The sequence below is a fragment of the Eublepharis macularius genome, chromosome 3 (assembly GCF_028583425.1).
Source record: "Eublepharis macularius isolate TG4126 chromosome 3, MPM_Emac_v1.0, whole genome shotgun sequence".
Lineage (NCBI taxonomy): Eukaryota > Metazoa > Chordata > Lepidosauria > Squamata > Eublepharidae > Eublepharis > Eublepharis macularius.
In genome coordinates, this window is record NC_072792.1 from 94,718,321 (window position 1) to 94,739,538 (window position 21,218).

At 41.7% G+C, this 21,218-nt stretch overlaps 1 protein-coding gene across 2 annotated transcripts in view; it reads right to left on the bottom strand.

Moving 5' to 3' along the window:
• DYRK1A (dual specificity tyrosine phosphorylation regulated kinase 1A) overlaps positions 1 to 21,218 on the bottom strand; it is a 291,221-nt gene that overhangs the window by 14,210 nt on the left and 255,793 nt on the right. For both annotated transcript variants that reach the window (XM_054973646.1, XM_054973645.1), the window contains 3 exons: positions 12,513 to 12,605; positions 11,969 to 12,157; positions 11,650 to 11,797 (listed from right to left, as the gene is read on the bottom strand). In XM_054973646.1, coding sequence (XP_054829621.1) covers positions 11,650 to 11,797; positions 11,969 to 12,157; positions 12,513 to 12,605 — 430 coding nt within the window. The remainder of the gene's footprint in view (positions 1 to 11,649; positions 11,798 to 11,968; positions 12,158 to 12,512; positions 12,606 to 21,218) is intronic.

Consider the following 21,218-nt stretch of genomic DNA (forward strand, 5'->3'; position numbering starts at 1 on the left):
ATTTTAATAATTGATGGGAGCATACCAAGAATAGAACATAACTTAATAGGTTCTCCTCTGACAGATAGTTCACAAGATCGCAGTGAACACAATGGGACTACCTAATAATTGTTACCTGGAACTAGCTAACTACTGCCTAACTACAGCTTGGAAGAAAGCAGCAGAGAAAGTGTAAGTGGGACTGTGAGGAATAAAAAACAGGGAATGGGGGGGGGGAGAAAAAGCTATTAAGAGATGTAGTAATGTGGAGGGTGGAATTCTCCCCCCAGTTTCACAGGTCTGTAGCTTGTATATAGCAAATTTCAAACTAAAAATTCTGCTGAAGTGGAAAACTGATTAGGTTAAATCAATAAAACTGAATACAGTTAAAAAAATCTGAACAGCTGCCATTGCTAGGACAGTTTTCCCTCTATTTTGGTATCTAAAATATTTAGGCATTAAAAGGAAAACTACTGCTTTGGATATGTCTAATGCCTACTGAATGGCTCTACATTTGCTTTCATGCAACATGTTTTATTCTCAGGGCAAAGCAATGGTAATTCATTCTAGTGCTCAGGAAAGACATAAAAATAATTTACACAGGTTTGAAGAGTCCATTTATTTTTTCACTGCAAATTTTATGAAAGCATTGTACACTGAAAGAACAACAAAGAAAACTTTACGTTAGCTCATCTTTATTACCCTTTACAATAGTAAAGCTTAGCTGCCATATACTCTAGCCCAAAAATATACAAATGCTACCATGAGATCAACATGGCAAAAAAATCCTCTCTCTCTCTCTGAAGGAGTCTACTCTGTCAGAATGTCTTTTTCATTTCTTCTTGAGCACTGTCCACTTTGCTGCCATAAATATATGCTAAATTAGCTTTGTGTGTTCGATATACTACCAATACATCTGGCCTGTCAAGAATATTAAAAATATCATCACCCTGTAGTTCAATTTCTCCAGCGGTAGCACACATAGGCAGCAAATGGGCTCACACACTCACAGATATTTATCTAGTGCTCTTCCAATAACTCCAGGTGCAAACCATGCAGGCTAGCTTTTCCTGTTAGCTCACTGATATCCTTCCTATACATAAAAGATACTTGTGATTTGCACTAGTCAATTCATGTGCTGCTGAAAGAGAGTTAATTGTCTCAGTTCCCAAAAAATTTGAAAATCCTGCAGCTGGAGATACGAATAATTCTTTGTCTTCTCTCAATTACTATATTGTATACATTTCTTGTGCTCCATTGCTTCCATGCCTTCAGTGAAGCCAACTATTAAAATTGCTTAAAGGTCCCTAACGGCAAACAAGAACTACATTTGTAAGTGTAAAATGAAGACTACCAGTAAAACAGATGGCATCCACTGTACTTTGTATTCCATGTTAAGATAAGCAGTAATAAAATGAATATTTTTCATTGTCTTAACTTAAAAAAAAAAGAATATACATTATTGTGGTAGGGAGGTATGTTTACTGAAATGTGACATGGATTCAAAGTGAAGCAGTTCTTCATTATGATTCTGGGCATATGTGCATATTCTGTTGAGATTCCCATAGGCACTGGCACTTTTTTGAAATCCTTTGAATAAGAGCATATGAAATTTACTTCTGTTTATATCCCATACTATATATATATGCATTTGTGCTTTGAATATTTAGGATTCCTTTGTCTTAAAATTAAGCAGTTCTCTTCCTTTTTCTGGGATTGATAGGATGCCAGTTTGCCTTTATGTTTAATATATGTATAGGAAATATGACTTGGTATTATTATTAAATTTGAAAATGAAATATGCTGAATGAGAAGTCAGTTTGGAATTATTTAGGTTAGAATTGTATTACTCCTATTCTGCAGTCAAACCACTGGTTACCCATCAGCTACTGGGCTCAATTTGAGGGTTTGGCTAGCGCATATTAAAGCCCTCGTGACCTTTGCCCCTCATATCTGTGGCTAACAACACAAAAGGGCAGACAACCCCACCAGAGATCTCATAAATAAACTCAGTTAACTTATTAGACTTATTTAAAATAATTTCTCTATTTTATATATTTTTGAATATTTTTGAAAGTGCTTAAAGTGCTCTATAAATATAATAAATATAGGTACAAAAATAGATATTATCCAAAATCCTTCCTGTCATGTAATGAATAAACAGACTGAATTTCATATTATAGTCCAACTGGTGAAGAGGAGTATTGAGGAATCCCCAAGGTAAGTCTTCAAATCACAAGGTTGTTTTTTCACTGTTTGTTTCTTCTTTGGCAGGTAGTGTTTTCTCTGAAGAATATTATTTATTCCAGTGAAGTCCTTATAAAATAAGGGCTTCTTCTTCCCTGGATATTGCTAGAATGAGCCTAACGGGCTTTGCCAGCGTACTTAAATTCTGTTTAGTAAAGCATTTTTTCAAAGGCTCATTGTAACAACTACTGTAATAAAAACATATATTACAATATATTCTTGTATTCAATTTCTTTAAAAATTCCTTTTGTGCCCTTTTGTGTTGTTAGCTTTGAGGTCCCCGGAGAAGCTCTCTCTATAGTCCTCTTATCTGTGGGACTACTTCTCTCCCTATGTTTCTCCACAGCAGTTTCACTCATCTGAACAGGACTTTCTGCAAATACCATCCTGCAAATGGGATATAATCAACAGCTGCTCATACATGCACATTCTCTGTAGCAGCCTCCACCTTATGGAATGGCCTGCCTGAAGAGGTCAGAAAAGCTCCTGACTCTCTACAAACTGTGCAAAACCAAATTATTCAAGAGGGCTTTCATACACAGGTAATAGGGATGTGCTGTAAGGAAATGGTTTAAAGAGATGCTTTGATAAAGGGATGGGGACTATACTACTGGGCACTGTCTTTTACTGTTGTTTATTAGGTCATGTCAATTTGCTTATTTTTGTTTCAATGTTCTTTCAGCACTGCTTGATTTCAAACTTCTGGAATCTATTCCTTATTCTATTGTTTATTGAATATGATTTTTTAATATCTTAGCTGTTGAATGTATTGAATAACACAGTGTAATCTGCTTTGAGTCTCAGTGAGGTGGACAATAAATAAGTTAAATAAATAAGTAAATAAAATACATCTATACAATCAGTGTACGAATATGTTCTACTCCAGCATAGTAATTATATAAAGCATTATCTAATAAGATGTCAGTCTGCCATTATGCAAAACTAAATTATTCAAAAAGGCTTTTTACTCAAATGGGAGGGCTGTATTGTAGGGATGGGATCTCAGATGCTTCACTAATGAGTTAGGGACTGTAGACTTCACCACTACATTGCCTTACATATTATCTGTTGCTTTAAATACGTATTCTTATGTACTACCTGAGCTTTATGTTGTCTAATGTCAGTCCTAGAAGTGATCATGTTCTGTTTCAGTATTTCTTCTACTCTGTATTGGATTCTTGCTAATGCTATGTCTTTTTAAACTTGTATCTATTTACCCAATGGCATTGTTTATGGAAATATCCTTGATACTGTATGGAAATGTATTTATTGTACATTTGTAGTAATCTCATACTGTGTAATCTGCCTTGAGTCTCAGTGAGAAAGGCAGACTATAAATGACATAAATAAATAAAATCCATATTTAAAGTGGGATTGATCTGCAAGGTACTCCTGTGGCTAGCTATTTACCCACTTCTTACACTGGTCCATTTTGTTTCCAAACTCCAGGAAAACTGCTGAGCTTCTTGGAATCCATCTCTTAGCCCAGCTATGTAAGAACCATGTTGTCTTCTACAAAGTTGGAGACCACTTAGCTTTGCTGGTTCTCTGAAAATAAATATTATAAGCTGTCTGTATTTTATTAAGGATTTCTATAGGACTCCTGTGAAAGTCATAAAAAGTGCCTTTTATACTCAGCATTTCAGGAGATAAAGCTTGGAAATATCAAGGTGCAATGACCTTCCAATTTTCTCCATATCTTTTCATGGGATCTTTTAAGAACAAAATATCTCTGGGATTTATTTCCAGCAACCAGGCATCCACAAATTTTTGAATGGCTTACTACTCAATCCATTATTTGTGGTTGTCACGGACATTTCGTTTTCTCTGGTTCTGTGGGAAGCAGACTCTAAGAAGTAGGATAGGTTGGCATTGAATTCGGATTCTGCACAAGCGCTAACTACCTCACTGTTGCTGCTGTCATCTATAAAAGCAAAATGCGAAAGGAGAGAAACTACACTCTTCTGCACCCATATTTCTGTGAAGGAAGGGATGATTACTTTCCTGGGAGTTGGGCTTTTAAAGAAAGCGACAACACTCCTCCACTACTACTACTGCCTCCTACTGACAAAAAGAGGGAGAGAACGAGAATTTGATTAAGAAACAGAGGAATGCATTCTCTTCCCACTCCTGCAAATATCCAGAGAAACCATTTTTTTTCATTCTCATATTTGCCATGGATGACCAATGACAGGAAATGCAGTTTCTCTCTCACAAGCAATATGGTTACTGGAAATGTGAGACCAAAAGGGGGACAGAAGTGAGTGACTTTGTAATCAAAAACGCCAATTCTTCTTCTGTGAGGCCAAATGGTTGAGAAATTAAATTGTGTATATTGCATGGGGCAAAGTGATCATATTTGAATCTTGAACTCTTCAAAATCACAGAAGTCAGCATGGTATAGGGGACAGGGTATTGTACTGGGAAGATGCAAATTCAAATTATTCTTCAGCCATTAAGTTCACAGCTTCAGCTAGTAATAATTTCTCAACAACACATACTTCAAATGGCTGCTGTAAAATAAAATAGAGAAAACACGGGCGTGCTGCTCTGTGTTCTTTGGAGGATGTAAAATAAATACGCGAGAGAAAGCAAGAGATTCCTCTGACAAACTAAGCCATCAGTTTTATCTTTAAAAATCCTAAACCTTATGCTTTGTGTGGCAGGGAGGGGACTGGGCTTAATACTCAGTACTGTACTTAATAAACACTATAATACCAATTCTATTACCATCAGGTAATCTTCATAAAGTTGAAGTAGGCATTTACGTAAGATATGTTGCTGAGAAAGCTCCTAAGTACAGTGACTGTGTTATCAAACAGAGCAGCACAGTGCTTGCAGAGCAGCACAGTACCAATATTATCCCTCTTGGCTCTCATTGAGAATAACTTCCATTGTCAGCCAATTAGGCCAACAAAGGTGCAGTGTTCACAATTTTGAATTTAGATAAAGCCAGGAATTGATCATAAAGAACTGTAGAATTTACATAAAGCCAAGCATTTATATAAAGCCAAGCCTCCAAAACATGTTCAAAGGTGATACTGGCAGAGAACCACACAGAAAGTAGAGGAGGATGAATAGGAAAAAAATCTGCACTGATGTGGCATTTGATGTCAGGGTCTGGGCCCCTGCCATACTCTGGGGGTTTGGGATTCACTGGTGTGCTGCCAGCCTGATCTTCTTTGGGCTTCCTTAGGAGTATTATTAGGCTCGTTGACATACTTTGGGAGAAGCTCTGGAATGCAGAGAAGGCTGTTATCAATGTTACCAGGACAGTTATCTCTGTTGCCAAGGAGACGAAGAAGATTCAACTTTCTTTACTTTTCTTTTTCTTTCTGTAGCTTATTAGGAATGAGCTTAGAGCTTAGTTTAAGGAGGAGTAGCATGGGCAGTAGTAAAGTAGGCAGTGCCTGAAGGGGTGGGTAGTGCCTGAAGAACTTAATGCTTAACAGGTGGAGGGCACAGCCATTCCTATCAAGAAAGTCTTTCTGTACTGAACTCTTGGATTATTAAAAGCTTTAACTCATCCATCTTTGGATTCATGCAGTGAAGTTATTTGAGATCTAAGCTGGCAGTCTCTGACATTTATATTACAGATACATCAGCAGCCTTTGATGAGGCATTGCAAATCAAGCTAAATTGCACAGCATTGTCACTGTTTATCATCGCTAATGTAGAGATCAGCTAACTGAACTAAACAAAGAAAAAAAATGTTGATGTGGAAACATTAAGAGCCACAGAGGTGTCCATCTTTCATTAGCTGCTGCTTTAAGTGATAATATACTTAAAGTGCCAAGGCAACAGTGCTAACAAGGAAATGCACGTTTCATGTAAACAAGAACATACCAAGCTACATCTCACTTAGAAATAAAACAGGTTTCGCTTACCGTAACTGTTGTTCATCTAGGTCTTCCGTGCAGGCACACATGGGACTGCGCACGCGCAGGCCTGCTGATACCGGAGATTTCTTTAGCTCAATAACACCAGGGGGCGCTCTCACCTCCCAGCGCGCATGCGCAGCCGTTTTCCCGCCCAAACGGCCTATAGGAAGCGGAGCGCCCCACACATACCCTCAGTTCCCCTTTTGCCACCGAAACAAAAACCAACTACAACTTACAGCGGGGAAGGAGGGAGGGCATGTGTGCCTGCACGGAAGACCTAGATGAACAACAGTTACGGTAAGCAAAACCTGTTTTTCATCCATGGTCTTCCTGTGCAGTCCCACATGGGAAGATTACAAAGCTTAATACCTGGGTGGAGGCGCACAAACATGTCACTCAAAGATAGAGTGTAACACTGCCGTGCCCACTGCTGTCTCCTTTCGATCTAGGACATCCAGCGCATAATGCTTTATGAAAGTATCCGCCGAGGCCCACGTCGCCTCTCAGCAGATGTCATGAAGAGGGACACCTCTCAGAAGAGCCGATGAAGACGCCAAGGACATAGTGGAATGGGCATGCACCTCCAAAGGACAGGGTAAGTTAACAGAATCATAACATGCTAAAACAGTCTGGACCACCCATCTCGCAATGGTCTGTGATGTCGCCTTTCTACCCTTTTTTTGTCCCGCAAAACAAACAAACAAATTAGGATCTAGCCGAAAAGACTTGGTACAATCCAAATAAAACAGCATAGCCCTATGGACATCCAGAGAGTGAAGGGCTCTCTCCGCAGCAGAAGACTGTATAGGGAAAAAAACAGGTAAAACAAGTTCCTGTGACAAATGAAATTGAGACACTACTTTCGGTAAAAACTCAATCTTGGTCCTCAAAACAACCTTATCTGCATGAACCTTTAAATAGGGGGGTTCTGAAGACAGTGCAGCTAACTCCCCCACCCTTCTAGCTGAAGTAGTCGCCACAAGGAAGGCTACTTTCAAATAAAGGTAGCATAATGGGCAGGTAGCCAGAGGCTCAAACGGCTTGGACATCAACCTAGCTGGTCTGCCTGGAGGTTCTCCACCCCCGGGATGTGTACCGCTCGTAGCCACAGTGAGTGCCGTACGGCCCAAGTCCACAGCTTCATCGCCTCGGTACAAAGAGTCCCCGATGCCGTGCCACCCTGTTTGTTGACATAAAACATTGCAGTCGTGTTGTCTGTCAACACTTGCACGGACTTGTTTCGCACGGTATCTGAAAAGGAGATCAGTGCATTTGAAATAGCCCTTAATTCAAGGAGGTTAATGTGTTCTGAACTTTCAGCATCCAACCATGTCCTGTGGGCATATCTACCCTCACAGTGAGCTCCCCAACCCAACAGGGAAGCGTCGGTAGTTACTGACAGCTGAGTTTGACGATAGCCAAACTCCACTCCGTTAAACAAATTCGCATCCTTAAGCCACCATTCCAAAGAGGCCACTACCTGTCTAGGGACCGAAAGCCTCCTGTTCTGAGAGTCACAGTTAGGTGAGAAAGTGGCATTAAACCATAATTAAAAGGGCCTCATAAACAGCCTAGCAAGCGGAATCACAGCTGTAGTAGAAGCTAGGCACCCCAGAAGAGTTTGAATAAAATGGGCTGATTGAAAGCGGCACCGTTGAAGCCTAAGGATAAGGCCTTTAATCCTAGCTCTGTCTGAGGGCAGGAAACCAGCATTCTTGACCCCATCCAACACGACCCCTATAAACTGAACAGAACGAACAGGGGCCAGTTTCGACTTCTTTTGATTTACAAACAGACCCAGTTTAAGACATAAGCCTAACATAAGGGACACCTGTTTGGACACATCTTCAGCTGAGCTGCCCACTAGGAGCCAGTCATCTAGATACGGAAATATTCGACAGCCCTGCGTAGGTGAGCCACCACCACAGCTATACACTTTGTAAATACCCTAGGGGCCGTAGCCAAGCCAAAGGGTAGAACCCGATATTGATAAATCTTGTGATCATAAGTAAACCGAAGGTACTTTTTGTGTTCGGGAAAAATGGAAATATGAAAATAAGCATCCTTCAAGTCAAGGACAGCAAACCAAGAGTGCATGGGTAAGAGGGTCAAAACCATCTGTAAGGTGACCATTTTGAATTTTCGAATTCTAACCAGCTTATTAAGTAAGTCTAGAATGGGCCTGAGACCACCATCATTCTTCTCCACCATGAAAAAGTTAGAGTAGGACCCCAAGGAAGCAGAATCGTGGGGCACCTCTTCAATCGCACCCTTCTGAAGTAGGGTGGCCAACTCAGCTAGGATCTCCGCATGTGGAGGCCCCGAAGAAAAGACAGGGAGGCGTAAATAAGGTAAACTCACAAACTCAATTTTATAACCAAACTGAACAATATCAGAAACCCAAACATCGGAACCGATGGAAAGCCACTCCCTCCAGTATGTACTAAGCCTGAATCCAAACATGGGTTCAGGTCCCTATAATTGTCAGAATTGTTTATGGGACTGGGGCGCTTCCTTAGCCTGTTGTTGCTGAGAACCAGGCTTGGAGCGGTGACCCTGTCTGCGTCTCGAAAAAGACTGTTGAGGGCTTTGGTAGCTTCTCTGGGATTGATAAGAATACCCATGATAAGGCTGGTACCGATATGGTCTGCCTCGCTGAGAAGACCTAAAAAAGGGTCTAGAAGGCTGTTGAGAGGTCTGGTGCAGGACGCCATAGGATCGCGCTGTAAGTCAATCCGTCCTCTTTTTCGACAGATATTTATCTGTCTTCTCCGAGAAAAGTAGAGCCCCTTCAAAGGGCAAATCCTCGACTCTATTCCTCGTCTCAGGCGGGAGAGCGGTTGTGCGGAGCCACGCAAACCGTCTCAGGACCACTGCAGAGAGCAAGTAACGTGCAGATGTGTCAGACAAACTCCTGCTCGCGTTTATCTGATGTCTGGAAAGGTGGGTAGCCTCCTCTTGGATGACTCGAAGGAGATTCCGCTGGTCTTCGGGAAGCCTCGGGAGAAAAGCAGCCACTTTGTTCCACAAGAAGAGCTGGTAGGCTGATATCAGGCCGCATAGTTGCCACCTTGATGGCGAAGGCAGCCGACGTATACAGTTTTCTCCCCAAGGTATCGACCTTCCTATGGTCCTTGTCCGTAGGGGCCGACATGGAACCTTGCTTAGATCTTGCCTGCTTCTCCTCTGTTATTAATGAGGAAGGGGGTGGATGGATCGATAAGAAGGGATGATTATCATCTTTGGTGCGGTAGAGACCTTCAACTTTCCGGTTAGTGGCAGGAATGGAAGCAGGGTTTACATTGAGCTTCTTCCACAAATCCACGAACCTGTCGATCAGTGGGAAAGCCACAGAAGGCGTAGATCCGGAGTAGATGTGTTGATAAATCTTATCTGTAAACTTCGACTCTGTCGAAGTCACTTCCAGATCTAACGCCTTAGCCATCCGCTGGAGCAATTCATTGTAGGCCCTGAAGTCGTCCGTGGGAGATGGTTCTTCGACTGGGCCAATCTCAGCATCGGGTGAATCCGAAGGAGGGGACTCCCTATATCTTAGTCGACCCCGATGGTAGTCGACTTCTGAGAGACGCGGTGTTCTGCGGGAGTCCTCATATGATCGGGTCCTGAACGAAGGTGAAAGCACTTCCCTTCTGTACGAACGATCCAAGCGAAGCGGGCTATCCTCCAAGTAATATGAGGCCGCCCGACCCTTGCTGCTGTGGCGCTCCCTCAATCGGCCCCGAGTGGGGTACGGGCTGTACCGACGGTCCGATCCACTCCAGTAGCTGCGACCAGATCAAATCGATCCTGATTCATGGGAGGTCGATCGCAGCCATCCCGACGGAGTCGGGGGCTTTTCGATTGGTACCGGGTCATCCTGCTGCGAGGTGATCGTCGGGGTAGGGGCCCGAGCATCAGAGTCCTTGCGTCTCTTTTCAGGCGGATCAGAACCGATCGCTTCCGAAGGGGCCAACAACGGAGATGAAATCAGCTTCTCCAAGACCGCCTTGTCTCGCTTAGAAGAATGTTTTCTCTTTTTCTTCTTCTTGTCGAGCTCAGTGGGGGCGGCTGGTTTCGTAGCCATCAGATCCGAAGAGGTCGCACCCTGTGAAGGTGGAGGTGTTGGTCTCGACACTGATGGTGTTCGACTCCGAGAGCCAGCCCGGTCCGAGGTCGGAGCAGCAGATGAAGTCGAGGGAGGTCAGCTCCGAGGGACCTTCGGAACCGATGGGGCTGGCTCCGACACGTTCCGAACCGAGGAGGTGGAACGATCTCTCGGCCTCGACTCCGAGTGGCTCGGAGAAGGTAAGGAGCGAGGGGTCTTGGAGCTCGCGGTTTCAGCGGGTCAAGGAGTAGAGCCGGACGCGGCAGATGGTGGTGCCTTTGCTGGAGGATCCACGACCGCCATAGCACGTTGCCAAAGCGAAGCGTGCAAACGATCCACTCTTTCTGCCCTAGCCTTAGAGGTAAAGGCGCGACAATGTTTACAGGCCTGGGTGTTATGGGTTTCTCCCAGGCAATAAATACAATTAGAGTGGCCGTCTGACCTGGTCATCTTTCGATTGCAGGTGATGCACCGTTTGAATAAAGCTGTATTTGACATCGCGAACGAACAGACGAGCCAGAAACCTCATCTATCGGCGGCAAAAAGGAAACTGAGGGTATGTGTGGGGCGCTCCACCTCCTATAGGCCGTTTGGGCGGGAAAACGGCTGCGCATGCACGCTGGGAGGCGAGAGTGCCCCCTGGTGTTATTGAGCTAAAGAAATCTCCGGTATCGGCAGGCCTGCCCGTGCGCAGTCCCATGTGGGACTGCACAGGAAGACCGTGGATGAATTATTAGATATCAAAGTGGAGCAAGTATACACATGGACATAAGAACATAACAGTCCTGCTGGATCAGATCAGCAGTCCATCTAGACCAGCATTCTGTCTCACAGTGGTCAGCCAGTTACCCTGGAGAACCAAAGAAACAGGCCAAGGTCCTCCCCTGATGTTGCCTCTTAGCACTAGGTTTCAATTGTTCACTACCTCTGAATATGGAAAATTAACTATACAGCTGGAGATTACATAGTTATCAAACTCTCCAGTGATGTGCAAGATCACTATGAGAGTTGGCATAAAACTTAGGAATTATTACCTGCAGTTAACTGAGATGGTATTCTAAATAAGGCTGCCAGAATGGTATACTTTATTAAAAGCAATTAGAACAATTTCAGAGATTTTTCTTTCTATAAATTGTTATTTAAAATGCAGCAAGAAAAAAAATCCCTATCAAATATATAAGGCAACAAAAGTCCAGGAAACAGTGGGAAAGATGAAATTAGGCCTCCTTAATAGTTTTTCCTGGATCAGACACAAAATGCATATTAACCTAGTTCAACTACTTTCTTCATAATTGAAGAACTAAACCCAACTACTGTTCTTAAAAAGAGATAATTGTTTTAACATTATGATAAATAGTTAACACTTGTAGAAAAAGGTGTTTTCCCACCAAATTTGCAATATTCAACATTGGGTCAAAAGAAAAATAATTTCAATACCTATATAATATTTCATTTCTGTGTCATGTTTGTTCATAAGCTCAAGAAGTCGCACTTCAATCTGGGCTTGATTTAGGAAAGCTTTCTTGTTCTTTATAATTTTAATAGCCACCCACTCCTGTTCCACACGATCATATGCCTTTACAACCTGTATAATAAAAAGCACACTAATAAAAACATCTTCTCACATTCACATATTAAAATCTAATACACAAAAACAAATACCTAAATAAAATACTTTTACAAAATAAAAGAACCTGAAAGGTGCTGCTTCTTTGTGCTGCATACAACTTTGATTTTTCAAACTGGAATTCCTTACCTGTCCGAATGAACCTTTGCCAATTAGAGAGTCAATTTCATAACGATCCATCCACTTTTCTCCATTTTTCACAATGTAGTCATAGTTATCATCATCATATCCATCATTGTAAACCTTCCGCTCCTTTTTGTGACTAGAGTCATCTCCTTGACCTTGCTGGTGTCGCCTTTTCTTCTTTGCATAGTAAACCTAAGAAACATAATTATAGTATAAAACCAATTTGAAACACAACAATTACAACACTTACTAATATGATTAATTCTCCCACCAGTATTTTTTACAACATCCTTTGTTTCACCAAATGAAGACCACACAAAGGGAAAAGTTGGTTTGCTATGGGAAAGTAATAGACATAAAAATACTACTGAATTTACATAATGAAGCTGAATGTATCTGTTTATAGGGTTAGAGAAATAGCTCAAAGTTAACATGCTAAGTCAGACTCTAATTTTAGGGAATCAGAAAATTTTCTAGAAACCTATTTTAATAAAGAACAATGCAAAATAATTTTTGCACTGACAAGAACACATCGATGAAGAGTTACCTCATTAATATGTTTGTATGTTTTGATCAAATCCACAGACAGTTTTCTCAAAGGAGCAGTTGCTGGATCACGGAACGTTTGGGGCATCCGCCTCTGTGTAAAAAAGCAACATCTAGCATTATTTTAAACAGATTTGGAGACGGGGACTATCAGATTAAACTAACCAAACAGATTACACTGTCTCCAAAAGGTGAAGCCATTTCAAAGGAATAAACAAAATTTTGCATGCTTTCAAGTAACGTATTTTAAATGATACAATATTACTGGTAATGTTAATATCAATTTAGTCAGAGAGACAGGCTTGGATCCTGCTCATGGAAGAGAACTTTCCAACTTCTCCCCTCTTGCTGCAGCCTGCTATTCTTCTTCAAACCCTGCTTCCAGGTGTTGGTGGACTCCTAGAAAAAGCATGGGGGGTATGTAATGGAAGAGGGGGCAGTCAGCAAAAATTGCACCTGTTCTCTTCTGGTTGTTAAAGAGCTTCCTACCAGTAGCAAAGATAGTTAAAACTGATGCCAAAATGGCCAATTGTTTTACACATAACATCATTAACAGAGGTCTCTTTGGTTCAACAAAAGTTCAACCATTTTTCTCATATTCTGTATTAAATGTGATGAGGCTGTTTTGTTAAAACAGAATCAAATCATATTTTTTGTTTTTTAAAAAGCCTCCCTGTAATTTATTTATAAAAATATGAAATAGTAAAGAGTCCAGTAGCATCTTTAAGACTAACCAACTTTATTGTAGCATAAGCTTTCAAGAACCAGTTCTCTTCGTCTGACACATCTGATGAAGAACTGTGGTTCTCGAAAGTTTATGTCACAATAGAGTTGGTTAGTCTTAAAGGTGCTGCTGGACTTTTTACTCTTTTGTGACTACAGATTAACACAGCTAACTCTTCTGGATCTAAAAATATGAACCAGTTTATACATCCAACCAATACAAGACAGATTTTCTTAGACTGAATGACTTCAGATGGCAGAGAGGAGACTCCATGACTGAATAGTCCTTTTTCTTCAAAAAATATTTTACACATATATCTATCTAGAAATAATAATGAAATACACTACTCAACCAGTTCCTGTATTTAGTACCACATTTTACACATCAGAGCTCAAATATAATAAAAATTCTTTTTTTTAGTAAGCAAGCTAACAAAGCTAATCCTTTACTTTGGCTTGGCTAATAAAAATAACAAGAGTTGCAAAACACTATAACTTTCATATTATTTCAGTTACATTTGTGTAACCTCACTGAAAACCTTTATTAACTATACTCTTTTCAGTGAAACGCTTCTCAAGGCAACATTTTTCACGCTCAAAATATAGCATATAAAGTTCTGAGGGAAAATTGGGATATTTGGGGGAACACTGAAAAATCTATGATTTTTTTGTTCTTTTGGAGAGGGAGAAATGAAATACAAGGTTTTAATCATAACATATAGCAGGGGTGGTCAAATGGCGGCTCGCGAGCAGCATGCAGCTCTTCAAGCCTTATTTGGTGGCTCCCGGAGGCTTGCAAGTTCACTCCTCCCCCAGGCTCCTTTAAGGGGCAGAGTGGACCAGCCGCTCTCCCGATCTATGCACCCAGCATGCTTCCCCTTTCTTTCCCAATGCTAGAGCAAGGAAGGGGCGGGCCAGGGCCAAGGACAGCCCACCCTCCCTTGCCATGCCGGGCGCTCCTCTGCAGGCACCAAGCTTTGCCAGCCCCGCGCTTGCAGCTAACGCCTGTGAGGGGCACTTCGGGGGAACGGGAAAGGGAGGAGTGAAGAAGCGGCGAGGAAGCGCCAAGGCAGAGGTGGCCCAAGGCTTCCTGCTTGACGGCTTACTCCCCAGTAGGCAAGTGCGCAGCTGGCGAGAGCCGCTCATGGCATGGAAACGCAGCCTGCACTGGGGTGCTTTTGCATGGGTGGAAGCCCTATTTGTTGCATGGAGGACTGGCTCACCCATCAGTGTGTGCAGGACAACTGGGATGGAGGGGCAGGGAGTGTGTTTGATTCAGAGGACATGTGCTTGCTTTAAGATTGTGTGGCTCCGCTTTTGTGATCCTTCCTTCCTTCCATCCATTTCTTTCTTCCCTTCGTTCCATTTTTCTTCCATTTCTTTCTTTCCTTCTTTCCATCTCTTCTTTCCTCTTTCCATATCGTTCCATATCTTCCTTCCTTCTACTTTCCATATCTTTCCAAGCCTTCTTTCCTTCCTTCTTTTTTTCTTCTTTCCATATCTTTCCATACCTCCCTCCCTCCCTCTTTACTTCTTTCCATATCTTTTCAGACCTTTCCAAATCTTTCTTTCCCTTCCTTCCTTTCTCTTTACTTTTTTTCGTATCTTTCCATGCCTTCCTTCCTTGTCTTTCTTTCCTTTTTCATCCTTCCTTCTTTCCATATCTTTACTTTTTTGTCTTTTCCTTCCCTCTTTCCATGTCTTTCTTTCTGTCTTTCCATGTCTTTCCCTCCCTCCCTTTCCTTTGTTCCTTCCTTCCTTCTTTCCATGTAGTTCCTATTTTCAATAAAACATTGGAGTTGCCAACTCCAACTAAAAAAATACCTGGGGTATTTGGGGGTGGAGCCAGAATACTTTGGAGGTGGTGCCTTGCAAGGATGAAATCATTTTGTGATGTCACTTCTGTTGGAATATACGTGTGTTGCAAGGTCTGAGATTCAGTCATTATGGGGTTAATGTGTTTACCTACCATGCTATTGTTTAGATTGACCTGGAAATGGAACCTGGCTCAAAGCCAATAATCTGCAAGCCCGGGAAACTTGAGAGTGTTTGTAAACTGTTATTGGTCAACAGGTCAGGTGACTTTCTTTTCAGGGTCAAGAAGAAGGAGGAAGAAGAAGATTCTCCATTCTGTTATCCCAGCTCTTTGTTGTAAACAGTAAGGAAAAATGTAGCTCCAGGCTTTGTTGTTTTGTAGGCGACCTGTGACCCTTTTCCCTTTAGAAGTAAATGTTTTTTAAAAGCTAAACTCGTGTATTGTGTAAACTCTCTATTGATTCAAGATCCATAGCACCTCTGATTTAAAGCTATTTTTAACCTTTCTCCCCCAACAAAGTGGTAGCAGAGGATGGTTGTGATGGTTTTGGTTGCTATTTTGTTTGTTGGTTTGTTTTTGCAATGCAAACTATTTCTAATGGATCTTTAAAGAGAGAAACTAAGCTAGATAGGCACAAAGGCTCAGATTTTTTCTACCAAACCTTTTTTGCTGCATTCAGTTGTAACTGGGAAAAGGAGACTATTTTAAAGATCTCGCTGTCTTTAAAAGTTTCTTAAAACCGGTCTGCACTGAGGAAACTGCAGCTGAGAACTATTTTGAAGTTTCTTTTCCTTTTACCCTCGGAGCAGAGCCTGAAACAGAGCCGGCAGACAGCAGCAGAGAACAAAGGAGATCGTTAACTCCATGTGTGCCTGAATCCTCGCAGCTGAAAGATGAGTTCATCAAACGAGGGAGTTGTGAGTAATCCAAAGCCCTTTCAAGTCAGCCTAGGAAATCTTAATATGCCTCACTTAAATAAAAACAACTTTACTTGGTGGCTGGCATTATTAAAAACCCAACTTGAAATGCATAATGCTGAGGACATTCTAACTTGCAAAATAAAGGAAACTCCATGGGGGTTATAGTCAGTACTATATACAGTACACCATGTAAACTCTCAAAAAATAATTTAATCACTGTTTAGCATTTACAAATAACCAAAGCTACAACGTTCAATGTATATTTACACAGTTCCACTATCACAATATTCAGAACAACATTCAAAGTATCCAGAATAAACCTGCAAAGTAAATTAACCAGTGTCCCAGTGACGTATCTTCTTAAAGGTCACACAAGAACCAATGTCCTCTTTGTAGTCAGTTGAAATGTGATGTCACCATGAAATGACTGCGGGGATAAATTGTCCCTCCAAACTTGTTCCAACGCAAGCTACTTGTCCTAAACGGAAAAAAGAAAGAGACACGCCCAATCTGGGGCCGGCTGAAGCTCAGATTTCATCAATGCCTCATCAGGAGCGTCAGTCTCCGTGGTGTTCTATTCTTACAGCATGCGTTTTAAACATCTGTAAACACAAATACCTTTATGTAGCCAAACCTTCTACTCACATTCCATACTCACTTCAGTATGAAAATTAACTTACTCACTCATGCGTGCACCTCTTAGTACTCCCAATCGCAGTGAATCTCACACTTCCCACTGGTAACGTGCGGCGGCCGTATCTTCTCAGGCGCGCCCCGTGTAAATCCAACCCAATGCTCTTAAAGACCACCCACTCAGCTCATACCCTAAACTTTAAAGTAACAGGGACACTGGTTAATTTAGTTTGCAGGATTATTCTGGATACTTTGAATGTTGTTCTGAATATTGTGATAGTGGAACTGTGTAAATATACATTGAACGTTGCAACTTTGGTTATTTGTAAATGCTAAACAGCGATTAAATTATTTTTTGAGAGTTTACATGGTGTACTGTATATAGTACTGACTATAACCCCCGTGGAGTTTCCTTTATTTTGCAAGTTACGGTGGGGGCAGCCTTTTTTGCATTGTTAATTGTTTTGGCATGGCTTCCTTTAAGGATACTTTAGCCTTTACGGCAGAGGAGCAGCAGGAGATTCTTTCTGGAATGACCTCTATTATGACTGCTACTGACAGCTCGCCCAAAGATGATTGGGAATCTCTTAATTTTCTTAAGTCTAAGAAGGTGAGGTTTGATCTGCATGCTTCCACGCTTTATGATTATCATACATCACAACGCATCCCCAGAGGCTTGCGCATACAAAAGCCTCCTGGTATGTTTGCTGATGATGAGACGTTTAAAACTGATTGGGCTTCTATTTTAAATAAGTGTAGCTTTGATTTAATGCTCCTAGTGATTAGACGTTGTAAAAAGGAAAGTGAATCTTTGATTGAGGACATATGAAGTGCAAGCGAGACCCTAAAGGCTTCCACACCTGCGGTTGATTACGAGGTGCGATTGCAACAATTAGAGAACCAGGTGAAACAATTTGAAACACGCACTAAAGTGCTGAAAATTAAAAAGTTTAGACGGGACAGTTTAGACTATGCTAACAATAGGGTTTATTTCTGGTGGGACCAGTCGAAATTGGGGGTAGGGAAACAACACAAAGTTTGATGGGCTACTCCAGTCAGCTCTTTTTCTGATTTAGAAACTTCAGGTGTCTCAGACAGTTCGGGAGATGAGGGCTCCAGTGGGAGGAACCTCCGCACAAGGACCGTATATCCCCTACAACAAGGCTCTGCTTTTTTAGGGAGAGGCAAAAGGAAACCCTTCCAGAGACCAAAGCTGAAAATTTAGTTTTTAATTTGGCTTCCTGTCCTTTGAGTTCAGGTGAGTCATCGGTACTCAACAAGGGTTTGGGTTTCGTTCCCACTCCTCCGTATAGACCTTTGCAAACTCGCGTAGATATTTTCAAATTAGTTCGCCGGATCAAGTTGAAGTTGTTCTTTGCGTCGTCGCCTTTAACAGTTAGCAGTGCTGCCTTTCCAGTGCCTTCACACCTTAAGGGCACATCGACCTTTATTCCTGTTGTATCTGACCACCGGATAAACACTTTTGAATTTTTGGTTATAAGAGATGTAACAGCTTTGGAGAGTAGACCCATTCGAGTATGGCACAATTTAAACCATGAGGAAAGACAAGCCCTAAGGAGCGTACGTACCGACCCCACCTTGATTATTAAACCAGCAGATAAGGGGGGCGGTATAGTGGTCATGGATAAGGAGATGTACATTAATGAGGTCCATAGACAACTACAGGACTCCTCGAGTTACCTTAAAATTCCATTAGATCCTACTAACCATATACAGAGCCTCATAAACATAGTGTTGCATGAGGCAAGAGAGATGGGAGAGTTAGAGGATAATCTTTATCATGCATTGCAGGTGAAAGCTCCCAGAATCCCGTTATTTTACATACTGCCTAAGGTGCATAAACAGGTTTTTCCTCCACCTGGCAGGCCAATCGTGTCAGGCTGTGGTTCAGTGTTAGAACCTCTGGCCATCCTTTTGGATGTGATTTTGCAACCATCAGTTCGGAAAATTGACGCTTTATTATGTGACACTAAGGATTTCATTAGGCAGGTAGAGGGTTTTCCTTTAGAACAGGACGTTGTTTTTTTAACAATGGATGTGAATTCACTATATACAATTATTCCGCATGAGGCAGCGAGAGAGGTGGTAGAGGATTCTCTCAGGGATAATATGGACAGTTGCTCCCTATCCACACCGCTTCTATTACAGATGTTGGATTTAGTACTAGAGAAAAATTATTTTAAATTTCAGGAACAATTCTATTTCCAAAGGAGCGGTGTGGTTATGGGTTGTTCAGCTGCACCGTCCATTGCTAATCTTTTCATGGCACGGTGGGAAAAGACCTTTATTATGAGCGAGACAAACCCTTCCAGGAAATGTATCGCCTTTTACAGGAGGTACATTGACGACCTTTATTTTTTATTTTGTGGAGAGGATCAGGTAGAACCATTTTGCAAGTTGTTAAACGATAGGGACCCTAAGGTTCAGTACACCTGGCGATTTGCCAAAGGACACATTGATTTTCTGGACGTGGTCATGTATAGGGACCCCTCCAATAAGGTTAAGGTGAGAACGTTCACGAAACCCACGGACCGCAATTCGTATCTGCATTTCCATTCCTTTCATCCTAGACATCTGAAAGAGAACATCCCATATGGGCAGCTACTGCGTATTAAAAGGAATTCCTCTAACCTCCAGGACTTCTTAAGGGATGGAAAGACCTTGTATCGTCATTTCCTTAATAGGAATTATCCCCAAAGAACCCCTGATGCTGCGTTCCAGCGTGTCAAGAAAGTAGATCGAACAGGGTTGTTCCAGAGTAAAACCCGGGACACTGTGGGCAGCATCAAGTGGGCGGTAGACTATACACCACTTGCCAACTCCATTAAGAAGATAGTGGATCGACACTGGACTGTTGTTCAGGATATTAGGGGCTGTGAACAACGACCACTGTGTGGTTTTAGGAAAACTACTAGCCTCAAGGACACTTTAGTTCATGCCCGTCTGGAGGGATGACAGGAGAAGGCACACCTGCCTCGAGGTAACTTTAAATGTGGCAGGTGTGCCATGTGTAATCTCATGGTGGAAGGTGATGAACTTGGGGTCAGAGGAGAGAAATTGAGGTTTTTTCATTTTGCCTCGTGCTACACTGCAGGGGTGGTTTATTTGATTGAATGTCCGTGCAAGTTATTGTATGTAGGGTGCACGGGCAGACCATTAAAGGTACGGATGTTGGAACATCTTTCAAGGATCAGGAACAGGGTCTTAGAAGCACCTTTGGTGCAGCACTGCATAGAGTGTGATCATGAGAGCAATTCTCTTCGGGTTGCCGTTTTGGAAGTAGTACAAAGGGACCAGGTAGCTCTTTTACGCAGGGAGGCTTTTTGGATTACTCGCTTGCACACTGTGAAACCTCAAGGGTTAAACAATGAGCTAGTGTTGAATTGCTTTCTTTAGTTTCTGTTTAGCAGCAGGAAGCGGCGGTTACTTTAAAGTTTAGGGTATGAGCTGAGTGGGTGGTCTTTAAGAGCATTGGGTTGGATTTACACGGGGCGCGCCTGAGAAGATACGGCCGCCGCACGTTACCAGTGGGAAGTGTGAGATTCACTGCGATTGGGAGTACTAAGAGGTGCACGCATGAGTGAGTAAGTTAATTTTCATACTGAAGTGAGTATGGAATGTGAGTAGAAGGTTTGGCTACATAAAGGTATTTGTGTTTACAGATGTTTAAAACGCATGCTGTAAGAATAGAACACCACGGAGACTGACACTCCTGATGAGGCATTGATGAAATCTGAGCTTCAGCCGGCCCCAGATTGGGCGTGTCTCTTTCTTTTTTCCGTTTAAGACAAGTAGCTTGCGTTGGAACAAGTTTGGAGGGACAATTTATCCCCGCAGTCATTTCATGGTGACATCACATTTCAACTGACTACAAAGAGGACATTGGTTCTTGTGTGACCTTTAAGAAGATACGTCACTGGGACACTGGTTAATTTACTTTGCAGGTTTATTCTGGATACTTTGAATGTTGTTCTGAATATTGTGATAGTGGAACTGTGTAAATATACATTGAACGTTGTAACTTTGGTTATTTGTAAATGCTAAACAGTGATTAAATTATTTTTTGAGAGTTTACATGGTGTACTGTATATAGTACTGACTATAACCCCCGTGGAGTTTCCTTTATTTTGCAAGTTACGGTGGGGGCAGCCTTTTTTGCATTGAGGACATTCTAACTGCAGACATCCCAGCTGATCCTCAAATAAAGCTTGAATTCACCAGGAAAAATGCTCTAACCAAAACATTAATTATGACCTCAGTAGCTCATTATGAAGTCCAGGACTTGCATACCTTTGATACTGCAAAAGAGATACTTGAAGCTTTAAAGAAGCGTTTTGAAAAACAGACATGCACCAAAATAATCTATCTTAAAACAGAATTGTTTGATTTTAAAATTAAAGAAGGGGATTCTATACCTGCTCAATTGCAAAGGTTTATGAGACTGTATAGAGAGTTGGATGAACTTAGAGAGGCCCCAAAAGAGAAGGATGTTGTTGTTGCTTTGCTGAAAAGTTTACCAAGTAGCTATGAAAATTTAGCACTTCTCTTGAGACATAAAGAGAATTTAACACTGGAGCAATTGTTGACAAGTTTA